The 25,064-nt window shown below is 44.9% G+C and overlaps 1 protein-coding gene and 2 long non-coding RNA genes across 39 annotated transcripts in view; 1 reads left to right on the forward strand and 2 right to left on the reverse strand.

Moving 5' to 3' along the window:
• KALRN (kalirin RhoGEF kinase) overlaps window positions 1-25,064 on the forward strand; it is a 637,850-nt gene that overhangs the window by 231,054 nt on the left and 381,732 nt on the right. For all 36 annotated transcript variants that reach the window (XR_011503193.1, XM_014866840.3, XM_044771457.2 and 33 more), the window contains exon 6: window positions 12,841-12,963. Coding sequence is in view for 35 of the 36 variants with exons in the window: in XM_014866840.3 (XP_014722326.1) it covers window positions 12,841-12,963 (123 nt within the window). In the remaining variant the exon portion in view is untranslated. The remainder of the gene's footprint in view (window positions 1-12,840; window positions 12,964-25,064) is intronic.
• On the reverse strand, window positions 735-18,189 carry LOC139045239 (uncharacterized). Of its 2 annotated transcripts, XR_011503196.1 has the most exons (4): window positions 16,854-18,189; window positions 15,257-15,324; window positions 4,464-4,614; window positions 735-1,933 (listed from the first exon to the last, which is right to left on the reverse strand). It is a non-coding gene; the product is annotated as an uncharacterized lncRNA (long non-coding RNA). The 2 variants fall into 2 exon arrangements; XR_011503195.1 differs by having other exon boundaries at window positions 15,257-18,189.
• LOC139045240 (uncharacterized) lies at window positions 18,194-24,272 on the reverse strand. The gene is made up of 3 exons (XR_011503197.1): window positions 24,108-24,272; window positions 23,048-23,257; window positions 18,194-18,671 (listed from the first exon to the last, which is right to left on the reverse strand). It is a non-coding gene; the product is annotated as an uncharacterized lncRNA (long non-coding RNA).

The following is a 25,064-nucleotide window of genomic DNA, read 5'->3' on the forward strand; positions in this document are numbered from 1 at the left end:
CTAAAGACAGGAAGTCACTTTATCCTCTGAATAAGATTGTTAAAGCAATGGGGGGTTTTGAGCAGTGTCTGGGTTCTTCATTCCGTAAGTCCTTCCTGAGCTCCTGCAGGGTATGCCGTGCTAGGTTGGGGTCTGGAAGCTGGAAGTATGACCAAGCGTCTCCTGGATGTACCTGAGCCTGGCCCCCATGTACTCCCTCACCTGCCCTGGCCCCGCTGCTGAAGCTGCTACTGGAACAGGGGAGAAGGGAAAAAGGACAGTGCTAGCTCTCTTGCTCAGCTCAAGGTCAAGCCCACCTAGCACAGATCTCTTCCAGCAATGCGCCCACCCCCTTCTCTCCGAGAGGGGCTTGTAAAGGGAGAGCCATCTCCTCCTTAGCCCATGTGGAATTTTTCTTCCCAGATGTGCAAATGATTGGCACAGCCAATTTTAGGATGCGTGGGAGGATGGAATGAAAACATCCAACAGACACTCCATTTCTGCAGCAACAATAATAGTTACCATTTACTGAGTGCATCCTGTATGCCAGGAACAAGCATTAGCTCATCTAAATTAACTTTCCAAGGGCAGATCTCGCTTTATGCCTAAATTTAGCTCTGGGATAAAGTTGGGCACTATTTTCTCAGCTTGGATTAAATAGGGTTTGACCTCTTCAATTCTACATTTTGGGAAGTGAGTGAAGCACATTCCCTTACTCCGTTCCTGAAAATATTTTATCAGCATCTGTGGTTCAGATGGAAGGAATTTGGCCACTCGGCGTCAGTATCCCGGGGCTGCCTGGGCTGACTCCTGGCTTGGTTGGTCCTGTTTCTCGTCTGCTTGACTTGCTGGCTCCTGGATGACCATTCCTTTCCCACAGCGGGGTACTGTGTGTATTGCCAGTGCTGCAGGGAATTTAGCCCGTCTAGCCAAACAGACTGGAAATAAAACTCAAAAAACCATTATTTAAAGTCTGAAAATATTTATATTAATAATGGACTTGGTGAGACTTTTCATTATATCACTTAGCATGAGGAGGGCAAGAGTGAGGAGAGTGGCCTTTGAAGGCCTAACATGAGCATGTACTTCCCCAGGCAGAGCCGAGCCGCGGCTCATTTTCAAGGACACAGTGTGAGTTTAGCATGAAGTTTTGCAGCCTGGGTTTCTCTAATTAGAAAGCAACTACTTTTTGTGATTGCCAGCTTATCCTGTCTGAACCCAGGGGAGGTAGAAAGCATTCAGCATCCACTGTGTGTCATACCCTGTGCTGGCATCACCTTTCATAAGTTATCTTTCTCTCTCCCTTTGTCTTCTTTGACCCAGACTTTGAAGGGTTTGTAAGAAAAAGGAGTGGAGTGGGAGGCAGAGAACCTGCAGTTGGTGAGAAGTCTGTATTATGCTTGTTGATTTTGTTTTGTGCAATAACTGCTGGCTTGGACTCCCCTTTGCAGTGAGATAAATGACTCTCTTTCTGGAAGCCTCAGTGTAGAGGGTTAAAAGTTCAGGGTTAAAAGTGAATTTGACCGTATCACACCCCTCCAGTGGTTCCCCAGTGCTGCTGAATAAAGACCCAGTTGATACCAGCTACTTCCTCATGGACAGACCATAAGTCTCCACCTGAACTGTTTAAATAAAAATGCAGTGCATCGGAATCACCTGGAGAGCTCCTACTGAATCAGAACCTCAAGGGTAGGCCTGGGAAGCTATATTTTTTAAGAAAACATTTTAGAGGGGCTGGCCCAGTGGCGCAGCAGTTAAGTGCACACGTTCTGCTTTGGCGGCCTGGGGTCTGCCAGTTTAGATCCCAGGTGTGGACGTGGCACCACTTGGCACGCCATGCTGTGGTAGGCGTCCCACATATAAAGTAGACGAAGATGGGCACGGATGTTAGCTCAGGGCTAGTGTTCCCCAGCGAAGAGGAGGATTGGCAGAAGTTGGCTCAAGGCTGATCTTCCTAAAAAAAAATGAAATAAAAAAAAGAAAATATTTTAGATAGTTCTGAATTAAGGCTAGGTTTGTGAACTACTGTGGTAGACACTGGAGCAGTGAGTTTGGAGGAAAGAGAAATCAGTATGGGCTCAGTTGGTCAACGAAGGCATCCTAGGTGGTGAGACTTCAATTGTATTTTGAAGGAGGGGAATAATTCGGATATTTGAGTGTGGAGCATTTCATGGGGGGAAAGATCTGTGCACAAATACAGGGGTGGCAGTGAGCATGGCAGTGACTAGAATATGGCTGGAAAGGATGCTTGCTGTGGGACAGCAGTGTGAAATAATAGAGAAAGGCAGATTCAGACCAGCTGGGGAGGGAGGAGCTCCTTGAATGCCAGAATAAGGAGACTGGATTTTGCATTGTAGGTGACAGATAGCAGCAATAATTTTGCAGGGTTTTTTTTGACCGAGGGAATGCCATGATGAAAGCAGTGTCTTAGAGCAGTGGACCTGGTGGTGCAGATGGTTTGGTATAAGGGAGAAAACGGAGTCAGGGAGACCAGTAAGGAATTCCAGTATGAATTAATGACTGCGGTCATCTAGGCAGGAGGGGCTGTGGGGTGAGTGGCAGCAGCAATGGAAAGTAAAGGGTAAATTTCAGGGTTATTTGAGGAAAGAAAGAACAAGTGGGCTCTGGGGGATGAGGTGAAGATGTGGGAAGTCAGGAGAAGGTAACAGGTTTCATAGAAAAGACACAGTAGTTGGAGATGCTGTGGAACGTCAGGGGATATCCATATTGAGTGCACAGGCACCATGTGACTAGGAATAGTCTGATATTTGGGTGTGTATTTGGGAGACATTTTGATAGTGGTTTAAAAGCATGGACTTTGGAGTCATCCAGACCTAGATTCGAGTCTTCAATATGCCATTTGGGTTTTCGTTATGTGACCTTGGTCAAGTTGTTTATAATCTCTTTGACTCTGTTTCTTCAACTAGAAAAAGGTGATGATGATGGTATCTGCTACCTCATAGGGCTGTGATGAGGCTTGAGATACTGTGTGTAAAGCTCTTGTGTAGAGCCTTGCACATATTTATTTTTGTCGGTTATCTGGAAAGTTAAGGTTAGAGGGCACCCCGGGACAGAGGAAATTGGATGGAATTTAGTTTCAGATGGAGACTAGATTCTAAATTTATCTCCATCACTTACAAGCAATTGTGTGACGTTCGGCAGTTTACTTCACCTCTTTGTACTGAGTTTTCAGCATGTTTAAAATGGAACGAACAATTCCTTCTTTGTAGCATTCTTATGAGGATGACATGAGATAATCTATGGAGGAACTTGGCACAGGGCTTGGCACATGAAATAGGAAATACTATTCGCTTTGTTGAAGTCATGAGCCGGGATGGATTTTCACGTGGACAGAGCCTGATGAATAAAAGCAGAGGACTGAGGGCTGAGTCTTGAGACTGTCACAGTGAGGTGTGCAGGACATGAAAGGAAGCCGTGAAGAGGCAGCTGGAGAAGTGGAGGCAAGTTTGGATAAATGAGTGTAGGACTGGAGGATGGGAGAGCTTTCAAAATTAGAGTGTTGCTGTTGTCTCATCCTGCTGAGACGAGACATGACGTGTCAGGGAGGAGAGTGGCCGTGCGTGAAAGCGCAGGTGCTCCTGAGAGAATTTAGTGTTGGGTGGAGACCTGCGAAGGCAGAGGGGAGAAGCTCATCATGTCTGCAGCTGGGTGGCCTGCCCCTGAAAATGACCTGGGGTAGAGGGCCAGAGAGGGTCGAGTTTCAGGAAGGACTGCATCAGATTCTGATGTGACATCACAGGGAAAGAGAAGGACTCAGAAAGGAAGAGACATGGATTTTCACTGTGGGTGCAGATTTAAGAAAGCAGTGAAGGTAGACCTATTACAGGGGGTTAAGGAGGAAGAGGATAGAGGGAAAACAAAGGCAGCAGGGGCAGAACACACTTCTGAAAGTTTGGTGATGACGGGAAGTATAGACGGAATGAAGCTCTGAGCATGTTGGAAGGTAGAGCGACAGGGTTAAGAGCATCGATGTTGCAACTAGGCCCCCTGGGTTTGAATCTTGGCTCTGCTGCCTATTAGCTTTGTGGCTTTGGGCGAGTTAATTAACCTCTTTGTGCCTTAGTTTTCCAATCTATAAAATAGAGATGATAATATTGGGGGTTAATATTGGGGAGATAATTATGAGGTTATTAGAGGATTAAATGAGTTAACATATGTAAAGTGCTTGGAACAGTGCCTGGCACATAGCATGGATTCAGTAATTGTGAGTTGTTGTTATTGTTGTTGTTACCATTATCATTACTGCTGTTATTGAGAGAAATTGAAAATGGAAAGGAGGATGGAGAAAGGGAAGACAAGAAGGGGCACAGTACTGTTTATATAGTTTGGCTCTGAAATATGCATGCAACACACACCAGGGAGTCCTCTTAGACTTTACTGAATGTTCTGACCAATGAGACTACAATGGGCCATCTTTGGCACTGATCTACTCGGGGCAATATCACACGGGAACGATGGCTTACCAGCAGGATAGTCCTTGCAGCAGAACAGCTCAGATGCAAGAAGACAAGATCCACGGTGGGCAATTGCGGAAGCTGCCATGGCTTAAAAAATCCTTGCTCCACAGGAGCCGATCTCTCTTGTAACAGCTCCTTCGGCACCCTTCCAGGGTCCCTGTAGTGGACATGCCAGTTACAAGAGGCACCACGCTCGGGGAAGCCCAAGGTATGATGCCCCTCTCAGGTATTTATAGTTCATTGATAGTCCTTCTGATTCAGATACAATTTAGCAATCAGGGTTGTTTTTTTTTTTTTTTTTTTTTACCATAGGTAATGTGATTTGTCACATACTATCTTAATCTGTTTCCAGGGAGACAGAACTGGGATGTTAACTGAAGGTCAGATTGTCATGCAGAAGGGGAAATGTTTTGTTAACCCTTTACTCGCAGTGGGATATTTGCCTGTTTTATAGAGAAACCAGGGCAATTCTAGATGTGAGCAACATGTTAGGATGTTAGAGCTGGGATTTGGGAATTAGGGAATTTGAGATGGAAGGTGTAAGAAATGTGCTAGGAGATCGATAGGATGTCCACAGGTCAGAGACACAGCCTGGTTGGTGAAATTGTTTGGTATCTTGGCTGATTGCTGTGGCTACAGTGGTGGGGTCCCCCAGGTAACCAGGCTGCGCCATCCTTCCTGGAGCAGCCGGATATATAGTGAAAGATACAAATGGCTTCTCTGTTATACAATATATAAAAAGTATGCCAGCGGACATGCCAAAAGCCTAAAGGAAAACAGGCAGAGCCCAGGGCACCTTCTCCCCCTCAGTAGCTATGTATTGACACCTACAGTCTATCAGGCACAAGTCCCCGCCGCCCCTCCCATCTAGAGACACCGGCGTGGAGATGGTCTCTCAGAACCCTGAACCCCTGCGGCCTGTAAGCCTGCAGGTACAGACAAGGTGAGGTGTCAAACTCCCTTTGGTGAGGAATCCTAGGAACCTAGAAACAAAGCCCACATTATGGGGTCCTTTATCTTTTTTCTCTCTTTGCCCCACTTTGGACAAAGCAGGGAAGCTCAGTCCTAGGAAAGTGGATCATTGTAAACCAGGGTTGAAGGGTCTTAAGCGTCCTGGGCCAGAACAGACACATGGGGTCTTTGTGTCACCCTGTTTGCACAAGAATATGTGAAAGCAGAATTGTGAAGGGGGGGAGGTTCGCCTCTGGTTCCCACCCTCTTCTCATGTTAGGGCCTCTCTCCTCTCTAGGGCTCCTCCACCACCTCATTTTAGGATCTCATCCCTGCATCTTGCTCACAAAGGGCCTTGGCTTTCTTACTGAGCTGCTTCTGTATCCAGGATAAACTAATTTCAGGAGGGTTTGCAGGAATAATGCATTTTAATAGGAGTCTCCCCTGAGTGTAAACTGTTAAGAGCCAAAGAGATTGAGTCTCTAGTAATGAAAGAGTTGGGGTGTGGCAGAGGGGATGAGGGAGGGAGCATCTGAAACAAGGCAGGAGGGCGTGAGATGCCCCGTCAGGCCACACAGGGAGGGCAGGAGTGCACCAGTGCCCTCAGGCATAACCCTGAGAGAGTGTACTGGTCTCTGAGTCTGCGTGGGCCAGGCACCACGGGGCCCTCTGTGTCTGTGAGGGTGAGGCAGTGAGAGGATGCAGGGGCATCTCTAGGCCGTGTCTGTGCAGCGCCCCGTGTTGCTCCGGGAGTGCATCTCTGGGAGGAGTGAGCTGTGGATGTGTTTGTGTTCGAGTTGCAGGTGTGGTTCCCATTAGCCCGTGGAGATTTCACAGTAAGGTGAACCTACTGCAATTTTAAATCCACACCTTTCATCTGTTTTGAGCTCTGAATGAAAACCTTGGGGAACTATATGCAGTAGAATATGCTCACTATATGGATTTTAAACTCTATCAGGTATGCAACACTTAACAAATCATGACACCGTTATCTTACTTGAATCTCGCTGTTACCATAAGGTTGAAATAGGGTAAATTGTTATCCCCGTTTTACCAATAACAAAACTGAGGTTCAGACCAATAACCTAACTTGGCAATGTCTATGCAGCAGAATCTGCACTAGAACCCAAGTCTCCTGATTGAGCCTCTGTTCTTCACAGTCTCACATGCATAGCATTTTATTGTGGAATTGACTGCACTCCAAGATCCCCAGATGCAGCTAGGATGTTAGTGCTGTTTAGGGCTCAAGCTTTTATGGATGGGTCACTGCAGTGTATAAGGGACACAGGTGATATTGGGCTGTGCATATTTAGACAAAGAAAATCCGTTGGTTTTCTTCTATCCTCTTAATCAGCTCATCAAAGCTGAATATAAACAACTTTAAAACCAATAGAATCTATAATTACAGACAGTATAAAATACTAACAGTAGGTGGTAAGGTGGTTTGAAAGCTAAAACTCTAAATTACATGCCATTGCTAAATTTGCAAATGAAGGAAAATAAGCACAAGATCCTCATTGTGTTTTGGGGTTTTTTTTGCTCTATGAAATAGTTTATGCTTCATTAGAAACAGAACAGAACAATAATAACCTTTTAGTTATCCCCATCTTTATAAGAAAAGAGGGAAAAGGTTTCTGTTTATTTTCCTAATTTGCATTTAAATACATTCTTTTATCATTTATTATAGAGAACCAGATTTTCACATTTTCCCTGAATTTTAGCCAGTATAAAAAAAAATTACTGGGGCCAGCACTGTGGCATAGTGGTTAAATCCAGCACATTCAGCTTTGGCAGCCTGGGTTCCTGGGGTTCGGATCCCTGGCGCAGACCTACACTAGTCGTCAAGCCATGCTGTGGCAGTGACCTGCACACAAAATAGAGGAAGACTGTCACAGATGTTAGCTTAGGGAGAATCTTCCTCACCAAAAAAACAAACAAACAAACAAAATTATCTTAGTTAAAAGCAAAACATGAAAAAGAAAAAAAATCCAAGTAGCTTACATGTAACATCTCTCTTCTTAATGAGACAAAACTATGTTGGTTTCCAGACAAAGAGATAAAATTTCATTGCTTAGACATAAACTTGCCTCTTGGAGGAATTTTGTTGTTACATTACATTTTGTTTAACCTACCATTTGTAGCTTCTCAAAAAGAAAAAAAAAAAAAAAAAAGACAGTTCAAAATGATTGAAACCAATGAGGAGATGTTTTCTTTAGTTTTTCTTGAGATCTTTGGGTTAGTCTGGTTCATGTGTCTTCCGGAGAGCCCAATTTGAATAGATCAAATCATAAAACGCCCTAGCTGGAAGGGAGCATAGAAGGGGTCCGCTTGTACGGAGATTAGCAATCCCAGAGCCTGTGGCTAACTCACTCATGCATTCATTCGTTCACAAGGAATTTCTTGAGAGCAGTGGAGCTGTTTGAAGGAGTTGTCCCCAGGCACCGATGGGGCAGAGGCGAGGAGACAGGAGGAGGCTGGGGGTTGGAGAGTGAATGGCCCTCTGGAAGGGACAGCACCTTTCTCCAGCTGGAGCCCCACAGGGCCCTGGTGGCTGCCTTTTGGGGGTAAAAGGGTGGAGCCCAGGCAGAGGGGGTCCTACAGCCACATGCAGGAGGGAGGGCGCCTCCCAAGAGCCTGGCTCAACAGGCACTCAGTGAATGTGCCTTGGGTGGAATGAATTAATTCTAGACCATGGGCTTCACTTCTCTGAACCTGTTTCCTGCCTGTAAAGTATGTCTGATGGATGCAGTGAAGTGATGTGTGTGACTGGGCCTTCTGAACTCTGCAGCACCAGACAAATGTCAGGGCTGAGACTAAGAAGCTGCCTTTCTCTGGCTATCAAACAACGCCAGTTTTCTTGCTGACGTTCTTCTATTCAAAAGTTAGAAATCTAAGTTGTAGCAATGAATATGGGTTCTGATCCAGGAGAATCAATAAAACCATTTTTTATTTTGAACGGAAAAAAATACATTCCATAAGTTTCTAAATTGAGCCAACTGTAAACCACGATGCTCACCTCCATTCTGGGAACCTCTTCTCTCTTGCAAATGAAAAGAAACTCAGAAATGAAGAAACTTGCTCACCGTCTCATGGGTAGTTAGTGACAGATCCAAACCCGGAACCAGCCTAGTCCTCGTCCCACTTGACTGCACACACACACACACACACACACACCCCTGAGTGCACACACACACACACCCCCCTGAGTGCACACACACACACACCCCTGAGTGCACACACACACACACACACACACCCCTGAGTGCACACACACACACACACACACCCCTGAGTGCACACACACACACACACACCCCTGAGTGCACACACACACACACACACCCCTGAGTGCACACACACACACACCCCTGAGTGCACACACACACACACACCCCTGAGTGCACACACACACCCCTGAGTGCACACACACACGCCCCCCTGAGTGCACACACACACACACACCCCTGAGTGCACACACACACACACCCCCCTGAGTGCACACACACACACCCCTGAGTGCACACACACACACACACCCCTGAGTGCACACACACACCCCTGAGTGCACACACACACGCCCCCCTGAGTGCACACACACACACACACCCCTGAGTGCACACACACACACACCCCCCTGAGTGCACACACACACACCCCTGAGTGCACACACACACACACACACCCCTGAGTGCACACACACACACCCCTGAGTGCACACACACACACACACACACCCCTGAGTGCACACACACACACACCCCTGAGTGCACACACACACACACACACACACACACCCCTGAGTGCACACACACCCCTGAGTGCACACACACACACACACACACACCCCTGAGTGCACACACACCCCTGAGTGCACACACACATGCCCTTGCTCATGTACACACACATGTGCACATGCACATACATTCTCTCTCTGCGGCCATTTCCACTGAATGCAACAGAAATGATGCTGACCCTTGCAGAAGCCAGGCTCACAAGGGTGAGGATTGTATACAATTAGGCAGCAGGTTTGGGCCCAGAGAAGACTTGAGACTGTCTCTAGGAAACAGTCGTCCTGGAGAGACCCTGGTTGGTGATATCACATGGGACCATCTGGTCCCCAGAGCAGGTCTTTTCTTCTCTGTCTGAGACGTGTATCACCTCTTTGGAGCACCGCCTCCAGCACAACTGAACTTTCCCAGAATGCCTGGCCACTGGAGAGCAGCTCATATGCTCCAAGGTGGAAGTCGGCATGGGTGGAATGGCATGGGGCAGACCTCCTGCTCTGAGAAGCCTGTTCAAGGAGATGCACAGTTCCTCCGGCACTCTCACTCTCGCCTGTCTTGAACTCACTTTTCTTACTGCTTTCCACTCTAACCGGCTCACGTTCAGCAATCCTTGCTCTTAGTCCAGTGGGACCTGGTGCCAGGCAATCTAATCATGGTGGTGCTAGCACAGAACTCTGCTGCTCATTTGCATATCTAAAGTCATTTAACATAAAATACAGGGAAGGTCACTTCTCGGCCACAGGGATATCCAGGAAAGTATATGGAGTGAGCACAAGGACTTCAGGCATTTCAGATTCTCATTAACTTTATTGATTCTTTTGTCAATAAGGAAAAGAGATAAGAAATTATTTTAAAATAGGATTGAGAGGCAGAACTTTAAAGATCAAAAATTACAGAATAAGATTCATCTAAACTCCTGGGGCACCTGTCTTCTTTTCCCCCTTGTCCTTAATAATAATTTTAAAAAAATGGCCCGAGTGCCATGATGTGGGGCTGGCCGTGGCTGGCGGACCCAGGATGGTGCACAGCGCAGATAACAACCCAGCCTGTGCAGGAGCTGCCAGCCTGAAACATCCCTGATGCTCGAAAGTGAAGAATGCTACTTTCATCCTTTTGTGATTCTCGGTGTAGGTATCCAGAAGTGATCTGAGTGATTCAGAAGGGAGTATCGTCTCCAAATCATGCACGTGTGCCTTTGGAAGGTGGTGTTGTATACTTAAGTTTGAGTTGTCTCTCCAGACACGTAACTCTAATTGCCCACAGGACACCTCCTCCTGACGCATTTGTAAGCCCCTCAATCTTAGCACATCTAAAACAGAGCCTACGATCTCCCCACCCCCACCCAAGCTTCTTACCCTCCTCTTAGGTAGCACCTGTGGTGGCAGCTTTTATTACAAGGCCCCAGGGCACCATGCCAGGGTGCCAGGGAGAAACCTGGCTGTTCCCCTGAGCTCTTTCTCACCCTCCCCTCCCCAAACCATTGTCAGTCTCATTTTTAGTAGCTCTCAAATCTGCCCACTTCTCAGCCTCCACTGCTACTTCCCTAAGCCAGATTTCCAGGTTCTCCCCTCACTCATTGGGTTACTATAAAGCCTCCTAACCCTTCTCTCTGCCCCATCCCGCCCTCTTCAATCCACATCCCGCACTGCTATGAAAGCTTACATCACACTTCACTGCTCAGCTTAAAACCCTCCACCAACATCTTGCTGCTCATAGTATACGGTCCAGGTTTCCTGAAGCCTGTGTCCAGGGCTCTCCGTGGTCAGCCACACCTCCTCACATCGGGCTCCAGGAGCATATGGGGATGCTTCCAGAGCCCTCGATACCCTGGGCTGCCCCACAGTTCTGCCCCTTTTATCTCCCCTTTGCCTGGAGCTCACATCGCACTCTTCTTCACCTGGCTAATTCCTACCTGAGTCAAGGCTCAACTCAGGTGTCACCTCCTCTGGGAAGCCTTCTCTGCTCTTCCCTGTTTCCATGCCATCAAGAATGGGTGCTACCTCTGTGCTACCTTGATAGCATATGTTGGCCTCTATCTCCATAGATTTTTTTTGAGGTGTCATTTTAATCAGGTCATATGCTAGGTTTTACTAACGTTGTATCTGAGTCCACATCTTCTTACCCCACTGGCCTTTCAGTCCCTGAAACTCAAGAATCACATTTTAGTCATTGTTGGCCTTCTGTTGCCTTGGACAGTGCTTGGCACATAGTGTCCCAAAAATGTTGGTTAGATATAACTGAAAAAGTGAATTTGCTCTTCTGTTTAAAGAGAAATAATGGAATGAGGCTGTACTTCTGCCTCCAGGAAAGCTGGCACCGTCTTTGCAGCGTCTCAAACTGCACCTACGCTCAGCTCCTCCCTGCTCTGCTCTGCTCTCCTTGAGCTGCAGCCTTTAGCCCATCCCAAGCTATAGGGCATCTGTGCCAATGATAGCAGTCCTCTTCCCCAAAAGTTTCACACCTTTCCTGCCTGTATCATTTGACTGCTCTGGGCAGAAAATTACAGAAAATCCAATTTAAACCAGCTTGACTAATAAAGAAGATTTCTTGGCTTAGGTATAAGCAAGTCCAGAGACAAAGTAGAGATCAGGCAAGGCTCAATCAGGGCTCTTCCTATTTCCTGCCATTGTTTTGGCTATACCCTTTCTCTACCCGTTGGCTTCACCCTCAAGCTGCCAGCAGAATGGCTGCAACAGTTTGAGGCTCAGGGTCACAATGACAGTATCAGAGGAAGAAAAGTTGTGTCTATAGAACTAGGGTTCTGTTTTCCCAGAAGCTTCCAGCAAACTTCCCCTCATGTTTTATGTACTGAATTGGATAACATTCCTGTTTCTGAGACAATTTCATTGGCCGGGACATGTCACACACTAATTGGCCTAGATCTGGTGTCCTGAGGAAGGATAGCCTTTAGAGTGATCAGGCCCTCCTTGGAACTGGGGTTCTTGTCATCTCCCTTTACAGTGTGGAGGCTGCCTGGAAGAGAGGTGGAAACCTAAATGAAAACCAGGGTACAGAGCTCGGGGGAGGAAAGTGGCTCCATGCCCACTGCACCAGGCAGTGCTTATGCTACCTTTAAAATCCTCCTCTTCTGGTTCCTGATGGGTTAGAACAGAAACCCTGGAATTGTGAGGCTGGGGAGTTACAAAGAAGGTTGATTCAGTTCAGAGTCCATTCAACAGTGTGTGGTTGGGCGGTGTGTAAGTGGGATAGGGGCACGTTAGGATCCCTGTTGCTTCCAGCATGGGTCTCTCTCCTCTACTGCTGCAGGAGGGAATGGATTAAGCCTCCCAGCTTTTCCCTCATCACCTGTCTTTAAAGCACACATGGGCCCCTTTTGAGGCTAAGTTTTTACAAAGGGGGAGTAACTAGGTGTAGTGAACAGCTTCCTCCTGGTCTCCCTGATTCTCTCACTCATTTTCTCTTTTTTCCTTAGCCTCTGTAGAGAAACACAGCGGCTGGCGGTGGGTCCTTATGCCAGAAGTGAGGGCTCTCCTGGGAGACACAGCTGTGGTCGCCCCGTTCTGAGAACGTGATTGGTTCTCACTAGGCACAGCAGGAGGGCTTTCATTCTGCCAATAGCTCTGAAAGTTGTGTGCGGTTGAACCCATGACCCTTCTGATTACTCTGTACCATCTCGTCCCCTCTAGATGTTCGACTGGATAAGCCACAACAAGGAGTTATTCCTCCAGAGCCATACGGAGATCGGAGTCAGCTACCAGCACGCCCTAGACCTCCAGACGCAGCATAATCACTTCGCCATGAACTCCATGGTGAGTGGAGGTGTTCTCGGCACTGCCTGGGGGGTGGGGGCTGGGGTGAGGAGAATGGTGAGGGGAAGAAACTGGGGGCAGGGAGGCAGAAACAGACTTCCAACTTGAGTAAGAATGAGGAGCTCTGAACATGAGGATCCCTTAGCATTCCATTTGCCAGGATGGGGGACGTGTGCAGGACACGTGGCCAGCCAGCTGTTCCTGTAGCAGGTTATGGCCCCATTACTGCCTCCAAACCCTGCTTTACATGGTGAAAGGAATGTGCTGGGCTTGTAGAAGGCATTAGCTCAATGCAAGACTAGAAGGGAGAGTCACGAGTCGCATTCCGCTGACTTAACCAAAAAGCATATGTGAGTCTGAGCTGGGATGGTGAGGGGCCTCAGGCTATGGGGCTTTGGAAGGGGTTGAGTGAATTGAGGCTGTTTAGACTGGAGAAGAGGAGCCTTAAGGGACGGATTGCTGCCTTCGGATCTGTGAAGGGCTACCTTGGAGAGAGGAGGGTAGGAGTGCTTGTGTTGGTCCAGGAGGCAGAACTGCCCAGGGGACAGCAGTTGGAAGGGGAGGCGGGACATGGCTTGGGGTGGGATGCATTGAGTTAGTGAGTTCCCGTGATGGGGAGTGTTCAAGCAGACCCTGAATTCAGAGAGGGGTATTTGCTAGCTGTGGGGCCATAGGGAATTTACCTCTTTGTGCTTCAATTTCCTCATCTGTAAAATGGAAATAATAATAGCACCTTATAGAGTTGTTGTGGGGATTCAATGAGTTAATTGTAAGGCAGTTGGAGCTGTGCCCGGTATAGAATAAGTTATTAGTAAATATTGCTATTATGATAATGATAGTAACGATGTAGGAGTCTAGTCCAGATAACACCTGTGATCCCTTGTAAAACTAACACTTTGGGATGCTATTTTTTCCATGTGGTCACCCCAAGACTTTATTTCAAAACCTTGTCTGCCCCTTGAACCCGTGATATTTGAAATGCCTGCAGCCTAAGTTGCCTCAACTTATCTCTCTCTCTCACCCCTCTGCCAGCTCTTCCTACTTGTACTACTGGTCCAGAAGAATAGGTCCACTCTTCCCCATATATTTGAGCACCAAAGACACTATCATTTCAGCCAGTGCTGCTGGGAGGGGGGCAAGTGTTAGAAAAATATAATTATGGAGGATTACAGAGGCCAGGAAGGAAGAAAATTTCATTTTCTAGCAGATTGTTTTAATATGCTATATACTGAGCTTAACATACTAAAGAAGAAATAATTATGGCCTCAAGTTGTTCAGTGTCTAGTTGGGGAGATAACTCAGATAATCATGGTGCCGCTTGATATGTGCCATGATAGAGATCTGCTGAGTTAACTAAGAACCTTAAAATCTCAGTGGTTTGAAACAACAGGGGTTTATTTCTTACTCCTCCCACATGCCCATCACTGGCTGGTGGGAGCTGTGGTCATCACAGTCTCTCGGGGACCCAGGCTGATGGCCAGCCACCAGCTTAGATGCTGCCAGTTTCCTTACCAGACAAAGCATGTAGTCAAGCTCATGCTGTCTCTGAAACCTTCCACCCAGAAGTGACATATGCCACTTTCACTCACATTTCATTAACCAACACTGGTCACACGGCCACACTAATTTTGGGGGTGGAAGTGTATGGTCCTACCACTTGTTAGGGAGGAGTGTGTGGGATATTTGTGAGTAGCCCAAATGACTAGCACAGGGAGCCATTGCAGGATGTAAGGCAGAGATGAACAGGATGAGATTTGCATATAAAGATAACTCTGGCTGCAGAATAGAAGGTGGTGGAACCAGGCAGGGAAAACATCGATATTGATTGTATTATCAATTTTGGCCACAACACAGTCTTGTGTCTTCATCTAAATGTAAAGGCTCACTTCCTTCCAACGAGTCTCCTATAATTATGTCTCATCCCTGGCTCACTTTAGTCCCAGAGGAACAAAGTAATTGATCACAGGTGATTAAGAACGTGAACTCAGATCTAGTCAAGTTTGATTATCTGTGTGCTTTGTGGATTTCCCCTGGTGAATTTTATAAATTCTGTGCCAGAATCTTCATGTCACCCAACTGCCTGGCCCTAAGGCAAACACACTCATTTTAATAAGAAGCAAAGACAAACATAATTAGGGAAGTAAGTCTGCCACCAAACCCCTCAAAACAATGCACTACAGAGCTAAATAGAAAGAGCCTTTGGCTTTGAATTATCTGCACCACTGCTCTCCTCTGTTAATATGGATAACTGAGAGTTAATAGCACATCAAAACCTTTCTTCTGACACACTTACTTTTGAAGTCTCCATTTTCAGGACAAAAACGAGGGAGGAAATTTATTGAAGGGAAGCATCTCCTGGAGCTGGGAGAGAGGGAAGAAGAGATTTAACATACAACAGCCAATTAGCGTGTTCCAGCCCATCGCGTAGTGTGCCACTGCCAATGCATACGGCACGGCACTCGGAGGGCCCTTTAGCCTGGTTAGGCTGGATCTCCTCTCTGGCTGCAGGGCAAGGGAAGGGAAATCCCAGCGTTGTTGGATCAAAGTGCTGGGCACCTGTGCTTTATAAACACACCCCGCGCCTTTGTTAACTGGGAGGTTTACTGGTTTGTTATTAAAAGGAACTGCCACAAAGAGGGATGTCAGCATCCCAAACAGGTGAAAGGAGGGAATTACAGACTCCTTTTCTCTGGTCTGAATGATGGATGTTGCTGCCAAGAAACAGATGAATGCGAGCAGATATTGCTAGAACCCAATGACTATAGGAACGATCAGGTACTCGGGGAAGTGGGGCTGTGGATTGTTCTGTAAACTCACTGAGGCATCTCTGTTTCTGTTCTTGGAAATTATACACACGCCTCTACACACACCCACACATCTGTCCACATAAAGGTACGTGGAGCGTACTTTGTTTCAGGCTACCCGTGAGTTCTTTGTTTTTGAATCCTGTTTTACCACTGAAATAGGCCGGTGACTGCTTACCTTTCAGGAAGGTCACAGATCCCTTTGAAATCTGGTGAAGGATGTGATCCTTTCTCCAGAGAAATGTATATATAAACAAAATTTTTAAGACGATTTTAGGAGATTTAGAGACTCCTGAAGCCTATCAATCAACCACCCCAATTTAAGATCTCGAGAACCTCATGACTTCTTTATTCATCGTTCCACAAATAATTAAGGGTCAGACATTGTGCTGGATGTTGGGCATATGTGGTGAACAACACAGAGATGGTCTGTCCCACGGAGGTTCCAATGGAGAGAGATATTAAATATATAATCTCGTAAATAAACACATAATTACAAACCAATAAGTCTTATGCTGGAAAAGTAAAGAATGCTATGAGAGTATAATGAAGGGGCTCAGTTTAAATGAGGAGAGGTCAGGTACACTTTTCAATCAATAATCACTATTGTCTTAAAGCTCATTGTTCATTCATTGATCGTAATTAATGGTCTGTGAATTAATTCTATATGTACCAGAGAACTTAGAATTTAAAGAAGCCATAGGTATATTGTTTTGTAAATGAAAAGGATCAACTTATAATTTATCAGTTTTCTAAGTTTTGTTTTCATGTGTCTAGTTTTATATACTGGTTAAAGACCCAACTCCAGCTGAGGTAACCATTACTGAGAAATAATCGCCTATTGTTAAAGCATGGAAGAAAAGTCAGAAATTTCCTAAATTTTATTTATGAATTGGTACCAAGAAAGGCTATCAATTATTAACATGCCAAGAGTGTGGGAGGGATACTCTACTGAGTATGGTAAGTGAGCAGTTCTGAAAGGAGATTGATCTTTGGCCTTTCGTCATAACATGTCTTTTGCAGTTCTCACTGGGGAATCCTATTCTTTTGATCTTCAAAAAATAAGCAATAATAATAATAACCCACCTACTAAACCCAGTAGGCAAATATTCTCTGGTTTCTTATAGTGCCTCAGAAAGTCAGGTTTCCTGAGCTCTCTGGGGGCCTCTTCTTTCTCCATTCTGCCTTCTGTTGTGGAAGCTTTTCTCGCAAATTCTCCTTCCCATGAGTGTGGCCTTCTCCTCTGATGGGCGCGTGGGCAGACGGAAGTAGGGTCAGGTCGTGATATGCAGCAGAACAATCGTGTAGCCACCCATGTTCTAGTTCTTCATGAAAAAGAAGCTCACAGGACTATATACAACATAACGCAGCCTTATTTACAATTTTAATTAGCTGGTTCTTTGGGGAAAAAAACAAATTGCTAGTGGTTTCTGTCTAGAGTTTTAAAATATGAAATGATACTCATTTTCTATTACAACTGTGAGGATTCACGTTAGTGATAACCATGTGCAGCTGGGCGGTGGGAATTCTGTCTGCTGCGGCATGGTTGGTGGCTGCTTTAATCCTATTAATTTGCTCACCAGAGGCGTAGATTGCCACTTGATGGTGTACAAATCAGACCAATTGCAGCAAAGCCTGTGGTGCTCTCTCTTTGTTTTGAGGGAAAGTTACAAATGGTAACACCAAGGAAAAGTCAGATCAGGTGCAAGAAAAATAAAGATTCTGAGGCAGATTTCCTGACCCCAATTTGAGAAGCCTTGCTCTGGGGTTCTCTGTCATCTTTGATTCTTGACAGCCTCAAATCAGATTCTGCAGCATTTCCCCACTCCCAAACAGGCAGCACTTCTCATAATGACAGTATTGCTAGATTTTGGGTATACACACACACACACATTTGCTATTGAGATGTTTAAGTAGCCAGTATTTGGCCCTACAATAGCTGCAAAGCCCCTTCATAGAGGTGAAACCTGTTAAAAAAGAAGAAAAAAGAAGAGATAATCTTATCTGACATGCGTTAGTCTTTTTAGTACAGTGTTTTTCAAAGAATCATGGAGTGAGCTTGCTAAAAATGCAGATTTCTCTTTGGCTTCCACTCCAGTCCTAGAAAATCATAATCTCTGTGGGTTGGGACCCCAGGAGTCTGCATTTTTGACATGTTCCACAGGTGATTTATATGCGTATTAAAGTGAGAGAACTGTTGTTCAGTGGAGGTCTATAAGTAAAAAGTAGTCGCTCTCTAAAATAAAGCATCACGAGTTTTGAAAGACAGTCCACTTCCAGCATGACAGCTGGAGCTCTGCAGACCCGTTCTCCAGTGAAACTGGTGAAAATTATTTTAAAACAACCATTTAAAGTCTCTGGAAATGGTCCTAAGTACATAGAGCAAATGAAACATTTATTCGAGAAAATCTACTAAACTCAACAAGAGCAGTGAGTCTGTGGTATTTGAACCAAGACCCACTCTCTCGCATCCCAGATTAATGAGATGGAAACTCCACTCCAGACTGGTGCAACCAAGAACACAGGGTCCCCTTCTGCCTCACCTCCCAGTTGAAGGACTATCTTCCCAGATGGGCAGTTCTTATGCTGCCCCAAGCTGCCTGTTGCTGAAGCTAAGTTCTGGGTGAGTGTGGCCAAGAGGTGGGGACCCCTTCTTCTACCTAGCCCCCACTCATGGAACAAAGGCCGTACCATGGGTGCAAAACTACTGAGAATTTTAGGGCTCCAATTGCCCTTGCTCCAGCTCCTAAGGCAGAGGTTCCATGCTGGGAGAAGGAAGCCAAAAAGATCTGAGGCTACTCACCCCCCCTACTGAGTCTTCAACTCCTAAAGTGAGGGTGTCACTCAGGGAAACACATCATTTTCCCTGACCCCAGCTCCAGAGCCACAGCTCAGAGATTTTGCCTGGGGATAGAAACAAACTGTAAGACAGAGAGCTCCAAATCTTTTTCCGAAGCAACTGACTTCATTTGCAATATAGAATGGAGAAGTTCAAGCCAACAGCACTCTCAAAAATGCCCTTGTAGGGGGCCAGCCCAGTGGTATGGTGGTTAAGTTTGCACGTTCTGCTTTGGCAGCCTGGGGTTCACCAGTTCAGGTCCTGGGTGCAGACCTATGCACCACTTGTCAAGCCATGCTGGGGCAGGCGTCTCACATATAAAGTAGAGGAAGATGGGCACAGATGTTAGCTCAGGGCCAATCTTCCTCAGCAAAAAGAGGGCTAATCTTCCTCAAAAAAAAAAATGCCCTTAGGAGATATAAACAGTAGGTGAGCTAGTTTGCCACAGAGAACTGGGGAAAAAGACCTTCTGGGGCCAGAGCAAATCTCAAATACTGACCTCAGGAACTATCCCTTCAAAGGAGCCTGAATTTGATGGAATAGGTCTATGGAACAATTTGTGTCCCAGGACGTGTTGAAACAATAGAGTAATCAGCTGGCAATTAGTGGAATTTAACAACTGGGTGTGGTTAGGGAAAGAGAAAGTTAGGGAGCACACTGCCAAGACTACTGTCATCCCAGGGTAACTGGGCATACCCTGTACCCTCTCCAGCATCAGAGGTTTCCCACCGTGGGGGCTGAGTTAGAAATGGACTTTGCTAAAATAATCCACCAGTCACTAAACAAATAAGCAAGCAAATAACAATAACAAGCTCCGGAATTGGGGGACTATTACCCAGAGTTGCTGGAATATATTATCTAAAATGTCCAGTTTCCAACAAAAAATTGCAAGACATGCAAAGAAACAGAAATGTATGACTGGGGGAAAAAAAAGAATTAAAGCATACACTGGAAAAAGCAGGCAACAGAAAATGCCTGTGAGAGCAACCAGATGTCAGATTTAACAAAGACTTCAAAGGAGCCATTATAAATATGTTAAAAAAAAAAAAAAAAACTAAAGGAAACCATGAAAAAGTAAAGGAAGGTATGATGACAGTGTCTCATCCAACAGAGATTATCAGTAAAAAGATAGAAATTCTAAAAAAGAACTAAAATGAAATTCCAGAGTTGGAGAACATAATCACTGAAATGAAAAATTCACTAGAGGCGCTCAATGGTAGATTTGAATTGGCAGAAGAAAGAATTAGCAACCTTGAAGATAGATCAATAGAAATTATGCAGTCTGAAGAACAGAGGAAAAAAAGAATGAGGAAAATGAAAAGAGCCTCAGAAATATGTGGAATACCATTAAATGTACCTTCATATGCATAGTGGGAATGCCAGAAGGAGAGGAGAGAGAGAAAGGAACAGAAATAATATTAAAAGAAATAAGGGCTGAAGCCTTCCCAAATTTATTGAAAAACATTAATCTACACAGCCAGAATGTTCAAGGAAGTTGAAGTAGGATAAATGTGAAAAGATACACAAATAGACACATCGTAGTAAAAATACTGAAAGCCAAAGATGGGGGGAAAATCTTGAAAGCAGCAAGAGAAAAGGGACTTGTCACGAGAGAATCCCAATAAAATTAACAAGCCAATTTCTCATCAGAAACAATGGAGCCCAGAAGGAAGTTGAGTAACATATTCAAAGTGCTCCAAGGAAAAAAACTGTCAATCAAGAATTCTATATCCAACAATGCTGTCTTTCAAAAATGAAGGTGAAGTAAAGATATCCCCAGATAAATAAATACTGAGAAAATGTATTGCTAGCAGACACACCTTATGAGAAATAATAAAAGAAGTTCTTTAGGATGAAAGCAAGTGACCCCAGACAGTAATTTTAATCCACATGAAAAGATAAAGAGCACCAGTAAAAGTAATTATATAACTATAAAAGACAGCATAAGTGCAAATTTCTTCTTCTTTCTTAACTGATTTAAAAATCCATTGTATAAAAGAATATTTATATAATGTATTATTGGGCCTATGACATGTAGAAATGTAATATATTTGCCAGTAACAGTACAAAAGAGGTGAGTGAGAGCAAAGCTGTATTGGGCTAGAGAAATTATTCCAGATGGTAACTGGAATACACCAAAACAAATGAAAAGATCCAGAAATGATAAATAAGGAAGTTATATGACAAAAGCTATAAACATGTGCTTACTCTGCTTTCTTGTTTCAATTTCTTTAAAAGACATAAAATTATAAAAAGTGATAATTATAACAATCTAATGTTGGGTTTGTAACATTTATAGATATAATATGTATAATAACAATATCACAAAAAGTGGGGAAAGGGAGTAAAGTGTATAAGAACAACATTTTTATATCTCACTGGAATTAAGTTAGTATACATCTGAAACTGATTCTGATAAGATGTTCATGGTAAGCCCCAGAGGAACAGCTAAGAAAATAATTCAAAAAATATAGTGAAAAACCAGTAAAGATATTAAATGCTAAAATATTCACTTAATGCAAAAGAAAGCAGTGTAGGAGGAATAAAAGTATACAAAAAGACGTGACATATAGAAAAAAGTAAAATGGCAGACATAAATCCAACTATATCAATAATAACATTAAATGTGAAAGAATTAAACAATCCAATCAAAGGTAGAGATTGTCAAACTGGATTAAAAAACCAAGATCCGACTATATCCTGTCTACAGGAGAAACACTTCAGATTAAAAAATTATAATAGATTGAAAGTAGAAGGATGGAAAAAGATGTATGATGCAAACAGCTACCACGAGAAAGCCAGAGAGGCTACATTAATAACAGACTTTTAAATAGAGTTTAAAACAAAAAATGTTACTGGAGAAAAAGAGGAACATTTTGTAATGATAAAAGGGTCACTCCATCAAGAAGATATAAGAATTATAAACATATGTGTACCTAACAGTAGAACTCCAAAATAAATGAAGCAAAAACTGACAGACATGAAAGGAGAAATATGATTCAACAATAAGAGTTAGAGACTTTGATACTCCAATTTTAATAGTAGATAGAACAACTAAGCAGATCAACACGAAAATAGAAGACGTCGAACAAAGAAATAGAAGACTATAACCAAATTGACCTAACAGACATCTGTGGAACACGCCACCCAAAAACAGCAGACTGTACATTCCTCTCGAGGGCACATGAAACATTGTCCAGAATAGTCCAGATGCTTGGCCATAAAAAAATCTCAAATTAATAACCTAAACTTCCACCTTAAGGCACTGGAAAAAGAAAAGCAAACTAAGCCTAAAGCAAGCAGAAGGAAGGAGATAATAAAGATTAGAGTAGAAATTAATGAATTAGAGAATACAAAAACAATAGAGAAACAATAGTACGAGGGTACAGGGTTTCTTTTTGAAAGATGATGAAATGTTCCAAAAATGACTGTGGTGCTGGTTGTACTTATCCGTACACTAAAATACTGTTATACTCAAAACCATTGAATTGTATACTTGAAATAGGTGAATTGTCTGGTATGTGAATTATATCTCAATAAAACTTAACAAAAAGAAGAAGACAGCTGGAGAGAGGGTGTTATGTAAGTAGGTTCCCATGAGCTTTAAGATATAACCTTCTTAATGGTTAAAGAGAGTGACCGTGGCAGAGTGTGGACACCAACCCTCGTGGTGTGAGCGAAGCTGAGGCAGGAGGATCTGGCTGCACCACTCAGCATTCACTCATTGGTGTATTTAACAACGTTTTGCTGTTTGTATTCTCTGTGCCTTTTGCTTGACACTGAGAACAGCAAGATTCACAAGACCCAAAGCTGTCTTCAGGGACCTTGCAATTTAACTGTCCTCAAATTCACGTACCTAACGCAAAGAATTTTTCCCACTGGGATGTAAGCTCCTAAGGGCAGAGCTTTGTTTCATTCACACCTGCATCCCAGGACCTATAACAATTCCTGGTACCTAGTAGGTGCCTAATAAATGCTTGTTGTATGAATAAGGCTATTGAGCATGCCACGGCATCTGTCACCAACCTGGAGCAGAGTTTGGGCAGCAAGGATGTAGAGGTGGTTTATGTGACAATTATATAACCTACATGGGGAGCCATATAGAATGTGACTCCCACAGAAGCTGAACAACCACTGAAAAAACAGTGAATGAGAGCAGTGGCTTCCATCAGGGAACCTGAGGATGCTTACAAGGTCCCTAGGTGATTTCTACTAAAGTCCAGAAGCTACTGGATTGATGATCTTTCAAGTTCTACGTGACCCCAAGCATCTTTGTTTTTTGAGGTTCTAATCCTAAAGATGGAAGTAAAGCCACTAAAATGTGTGACTCCCTGACAAGAATGAGTGTGATCCAGTGTTTGCTGTTAACACTGGGATTCCTCCTGCAGGCCTTCCAGGGAAACCTGTACTTGTAAGATACCATACACTTGTATGCACTTACATGCACTTGTAAGATACGTGGATCACCAGCGGGACCCATTCTTGCTAATCAAGTTGAACAGGTTGCAGTGTTTGTATCTCCACAAACAGCCTTGTGGTGGAAATTTCCCTTTATTTCCAACTCAGTAGGAAAATCGGAGTTATTTTCTGATCTGCTCGGGATCCATTTATGATCCTTGCTCTTGGTGCCATTGTCAGCATTGAACTTGTCCTAGGAGACAGGACTGTGCTTTGAACGAAGCCCGGTGAAGCTGGTGCCTGTGTCTAAGGCAGCAGTCCTCCACCCTGGCTGCCAGCGAGTTCCCTGGGGAGCTTTGAAAAAACACCACCTGGTCCCTACTGCCCTTGACTCTGATTTACCTGTGCTGGGGTGGAGCCCAGGAAGTCTGTACAAGGTTGAGAACCAAATTGAGAATGACTGGTCCAGGGTGAAGAGAATAAGCCAACTGACATTTGCCCTGGGGTCAGACTCTAAAGCTACCGGATAATTAGCCCTTGGAATTGGAGGTGAGGACTTCCCTCCAAGGTCAGGAGTATCCTGGGAGAAAGTATCTGTCTTTACTCCCTGCTCCTTGCTACCCACCAGAACCTTTCTAAGGACCCCATTTTCCTTGACCCACTGATTTCTAAGCAGCCATGTTTTAGGGATTTGCTCCTATTCAATCAAGAGACATAGGGAAGCCCCCTGACCCTGGTACACAATGCCGGCTCCCTTTGCCTGCGGCCCAGTCACCTGGCCTGGGTCCCTTCTGAAAGGCTTCTTTGAGCTGCTCTGCAGGGCTTGGCTGGCCACTCAGATTCCTGACTTGTGGCTGGCACTGGCCTGGTTCAGCCTTCTATCTTGATCATACACCTCCCTCTAGGCCCCAGATTTCTCTCCTCTTCTCTCTAACTCCTGGTTCTGTGCCCACAGCCCTGCTACCTCTTTTCTGGTTTTGATTCACTGCTCTCTGGGGCCTCTGTCAGTATGTTCCTTGCCCTTAGGTTATTCCCTGTGCCCTCTTGGTATGTACCCCCTGAGCCTTGTTGCTCAGTTTACTCACCCACTTTTATGCACTCACATGCAGCCAGTGCCTGCTCTCTGCCAGGTCTGCAGCTGCCAAGGAGTTAATTTGTCTGAAATTCAGCCAAAGCTGACTGATGCCTCTTCTTTGAGGTCTCCTGGAGCCGAATGAAAGGCATGAAATGGTCTGTGAAACCTGGCACGTCAGATGAGATAATGTCCACAAAAGGGCTTACGCTGTAAAGCACGACACAAATATGAAGCGTGGATCATAATTGGCAGCAACATTGCGTATGCTATTCTAGGATGTGGGTAGTGGCGGGCCAGGAGTACCAGAGGACGGATAAAAACTGATCAAGGACATACAGGCGGGATGTTTACAAATCAGGACATTCGAGAGTGAGAGGTCAGGGCCAGTGTGGCAGATGGGGAGCAAGCAGTACAAAAAACAGAGGTCAGAGTGCATGACACAGCCAGAGGCCCGAAAATGAGGAAGAGCTGAAAGGATTCCATCAGCAAGTCCTTTTGGCTCTACCTTTAAAATATATCCAGAAGCTGCCACTTGTCACCACCTTCACAGCCACCACCCTGGTCCAAGCTGCCATCAGCTCCTGCCTGGACTGTTGCAGTAGCTCCTACCTTGTTCTCCCTGCTCCCACCTTTGTTCCCTTACAGTCCACTCTCAACACAACAGCCCGAGTGATCCTGCCCAAAGTAAGGTACATCGCACAGGCCACTCCTCCACTCAGAATGCTTTCATGTCTTCCTGTCCCTCTCAGGATAAAAGCTGGAGTCCCTTCCCATGGCGTATAAGGCTCCACGTAGTCTGGAGCCCAGTTACCTCTCAAATCTCAGCCTCTGCTACCTGCTCATCCGTTCCAGTCGCCCTGGGCTTCCTGCTGTTTCTTCAACCCACCACGGTCATTCCTGCCTTGTGGTCTTCACCCCTGCTGTTCCCTCTACCTGGAGCCTCTTCCTGCCGATGGCCACATGGTTTACTCTCTCACCATTCAGG

Source organism: Equus asinus, chromosome 5 (assembly GCF_041296235.1).
Source record: "Equus asinus isolate D_3611 breed Donkey chromosome 5, EquAss-T2T_v2, whole genome shotgun sequence".
In the NCBI taxonomy this organism is placed as follows: domain Eukaryota; kingdom Metazoa; phylum Chordata; class Mammalia; order Perissodactyla; family Equidae; genus Equus; species Equus asinus.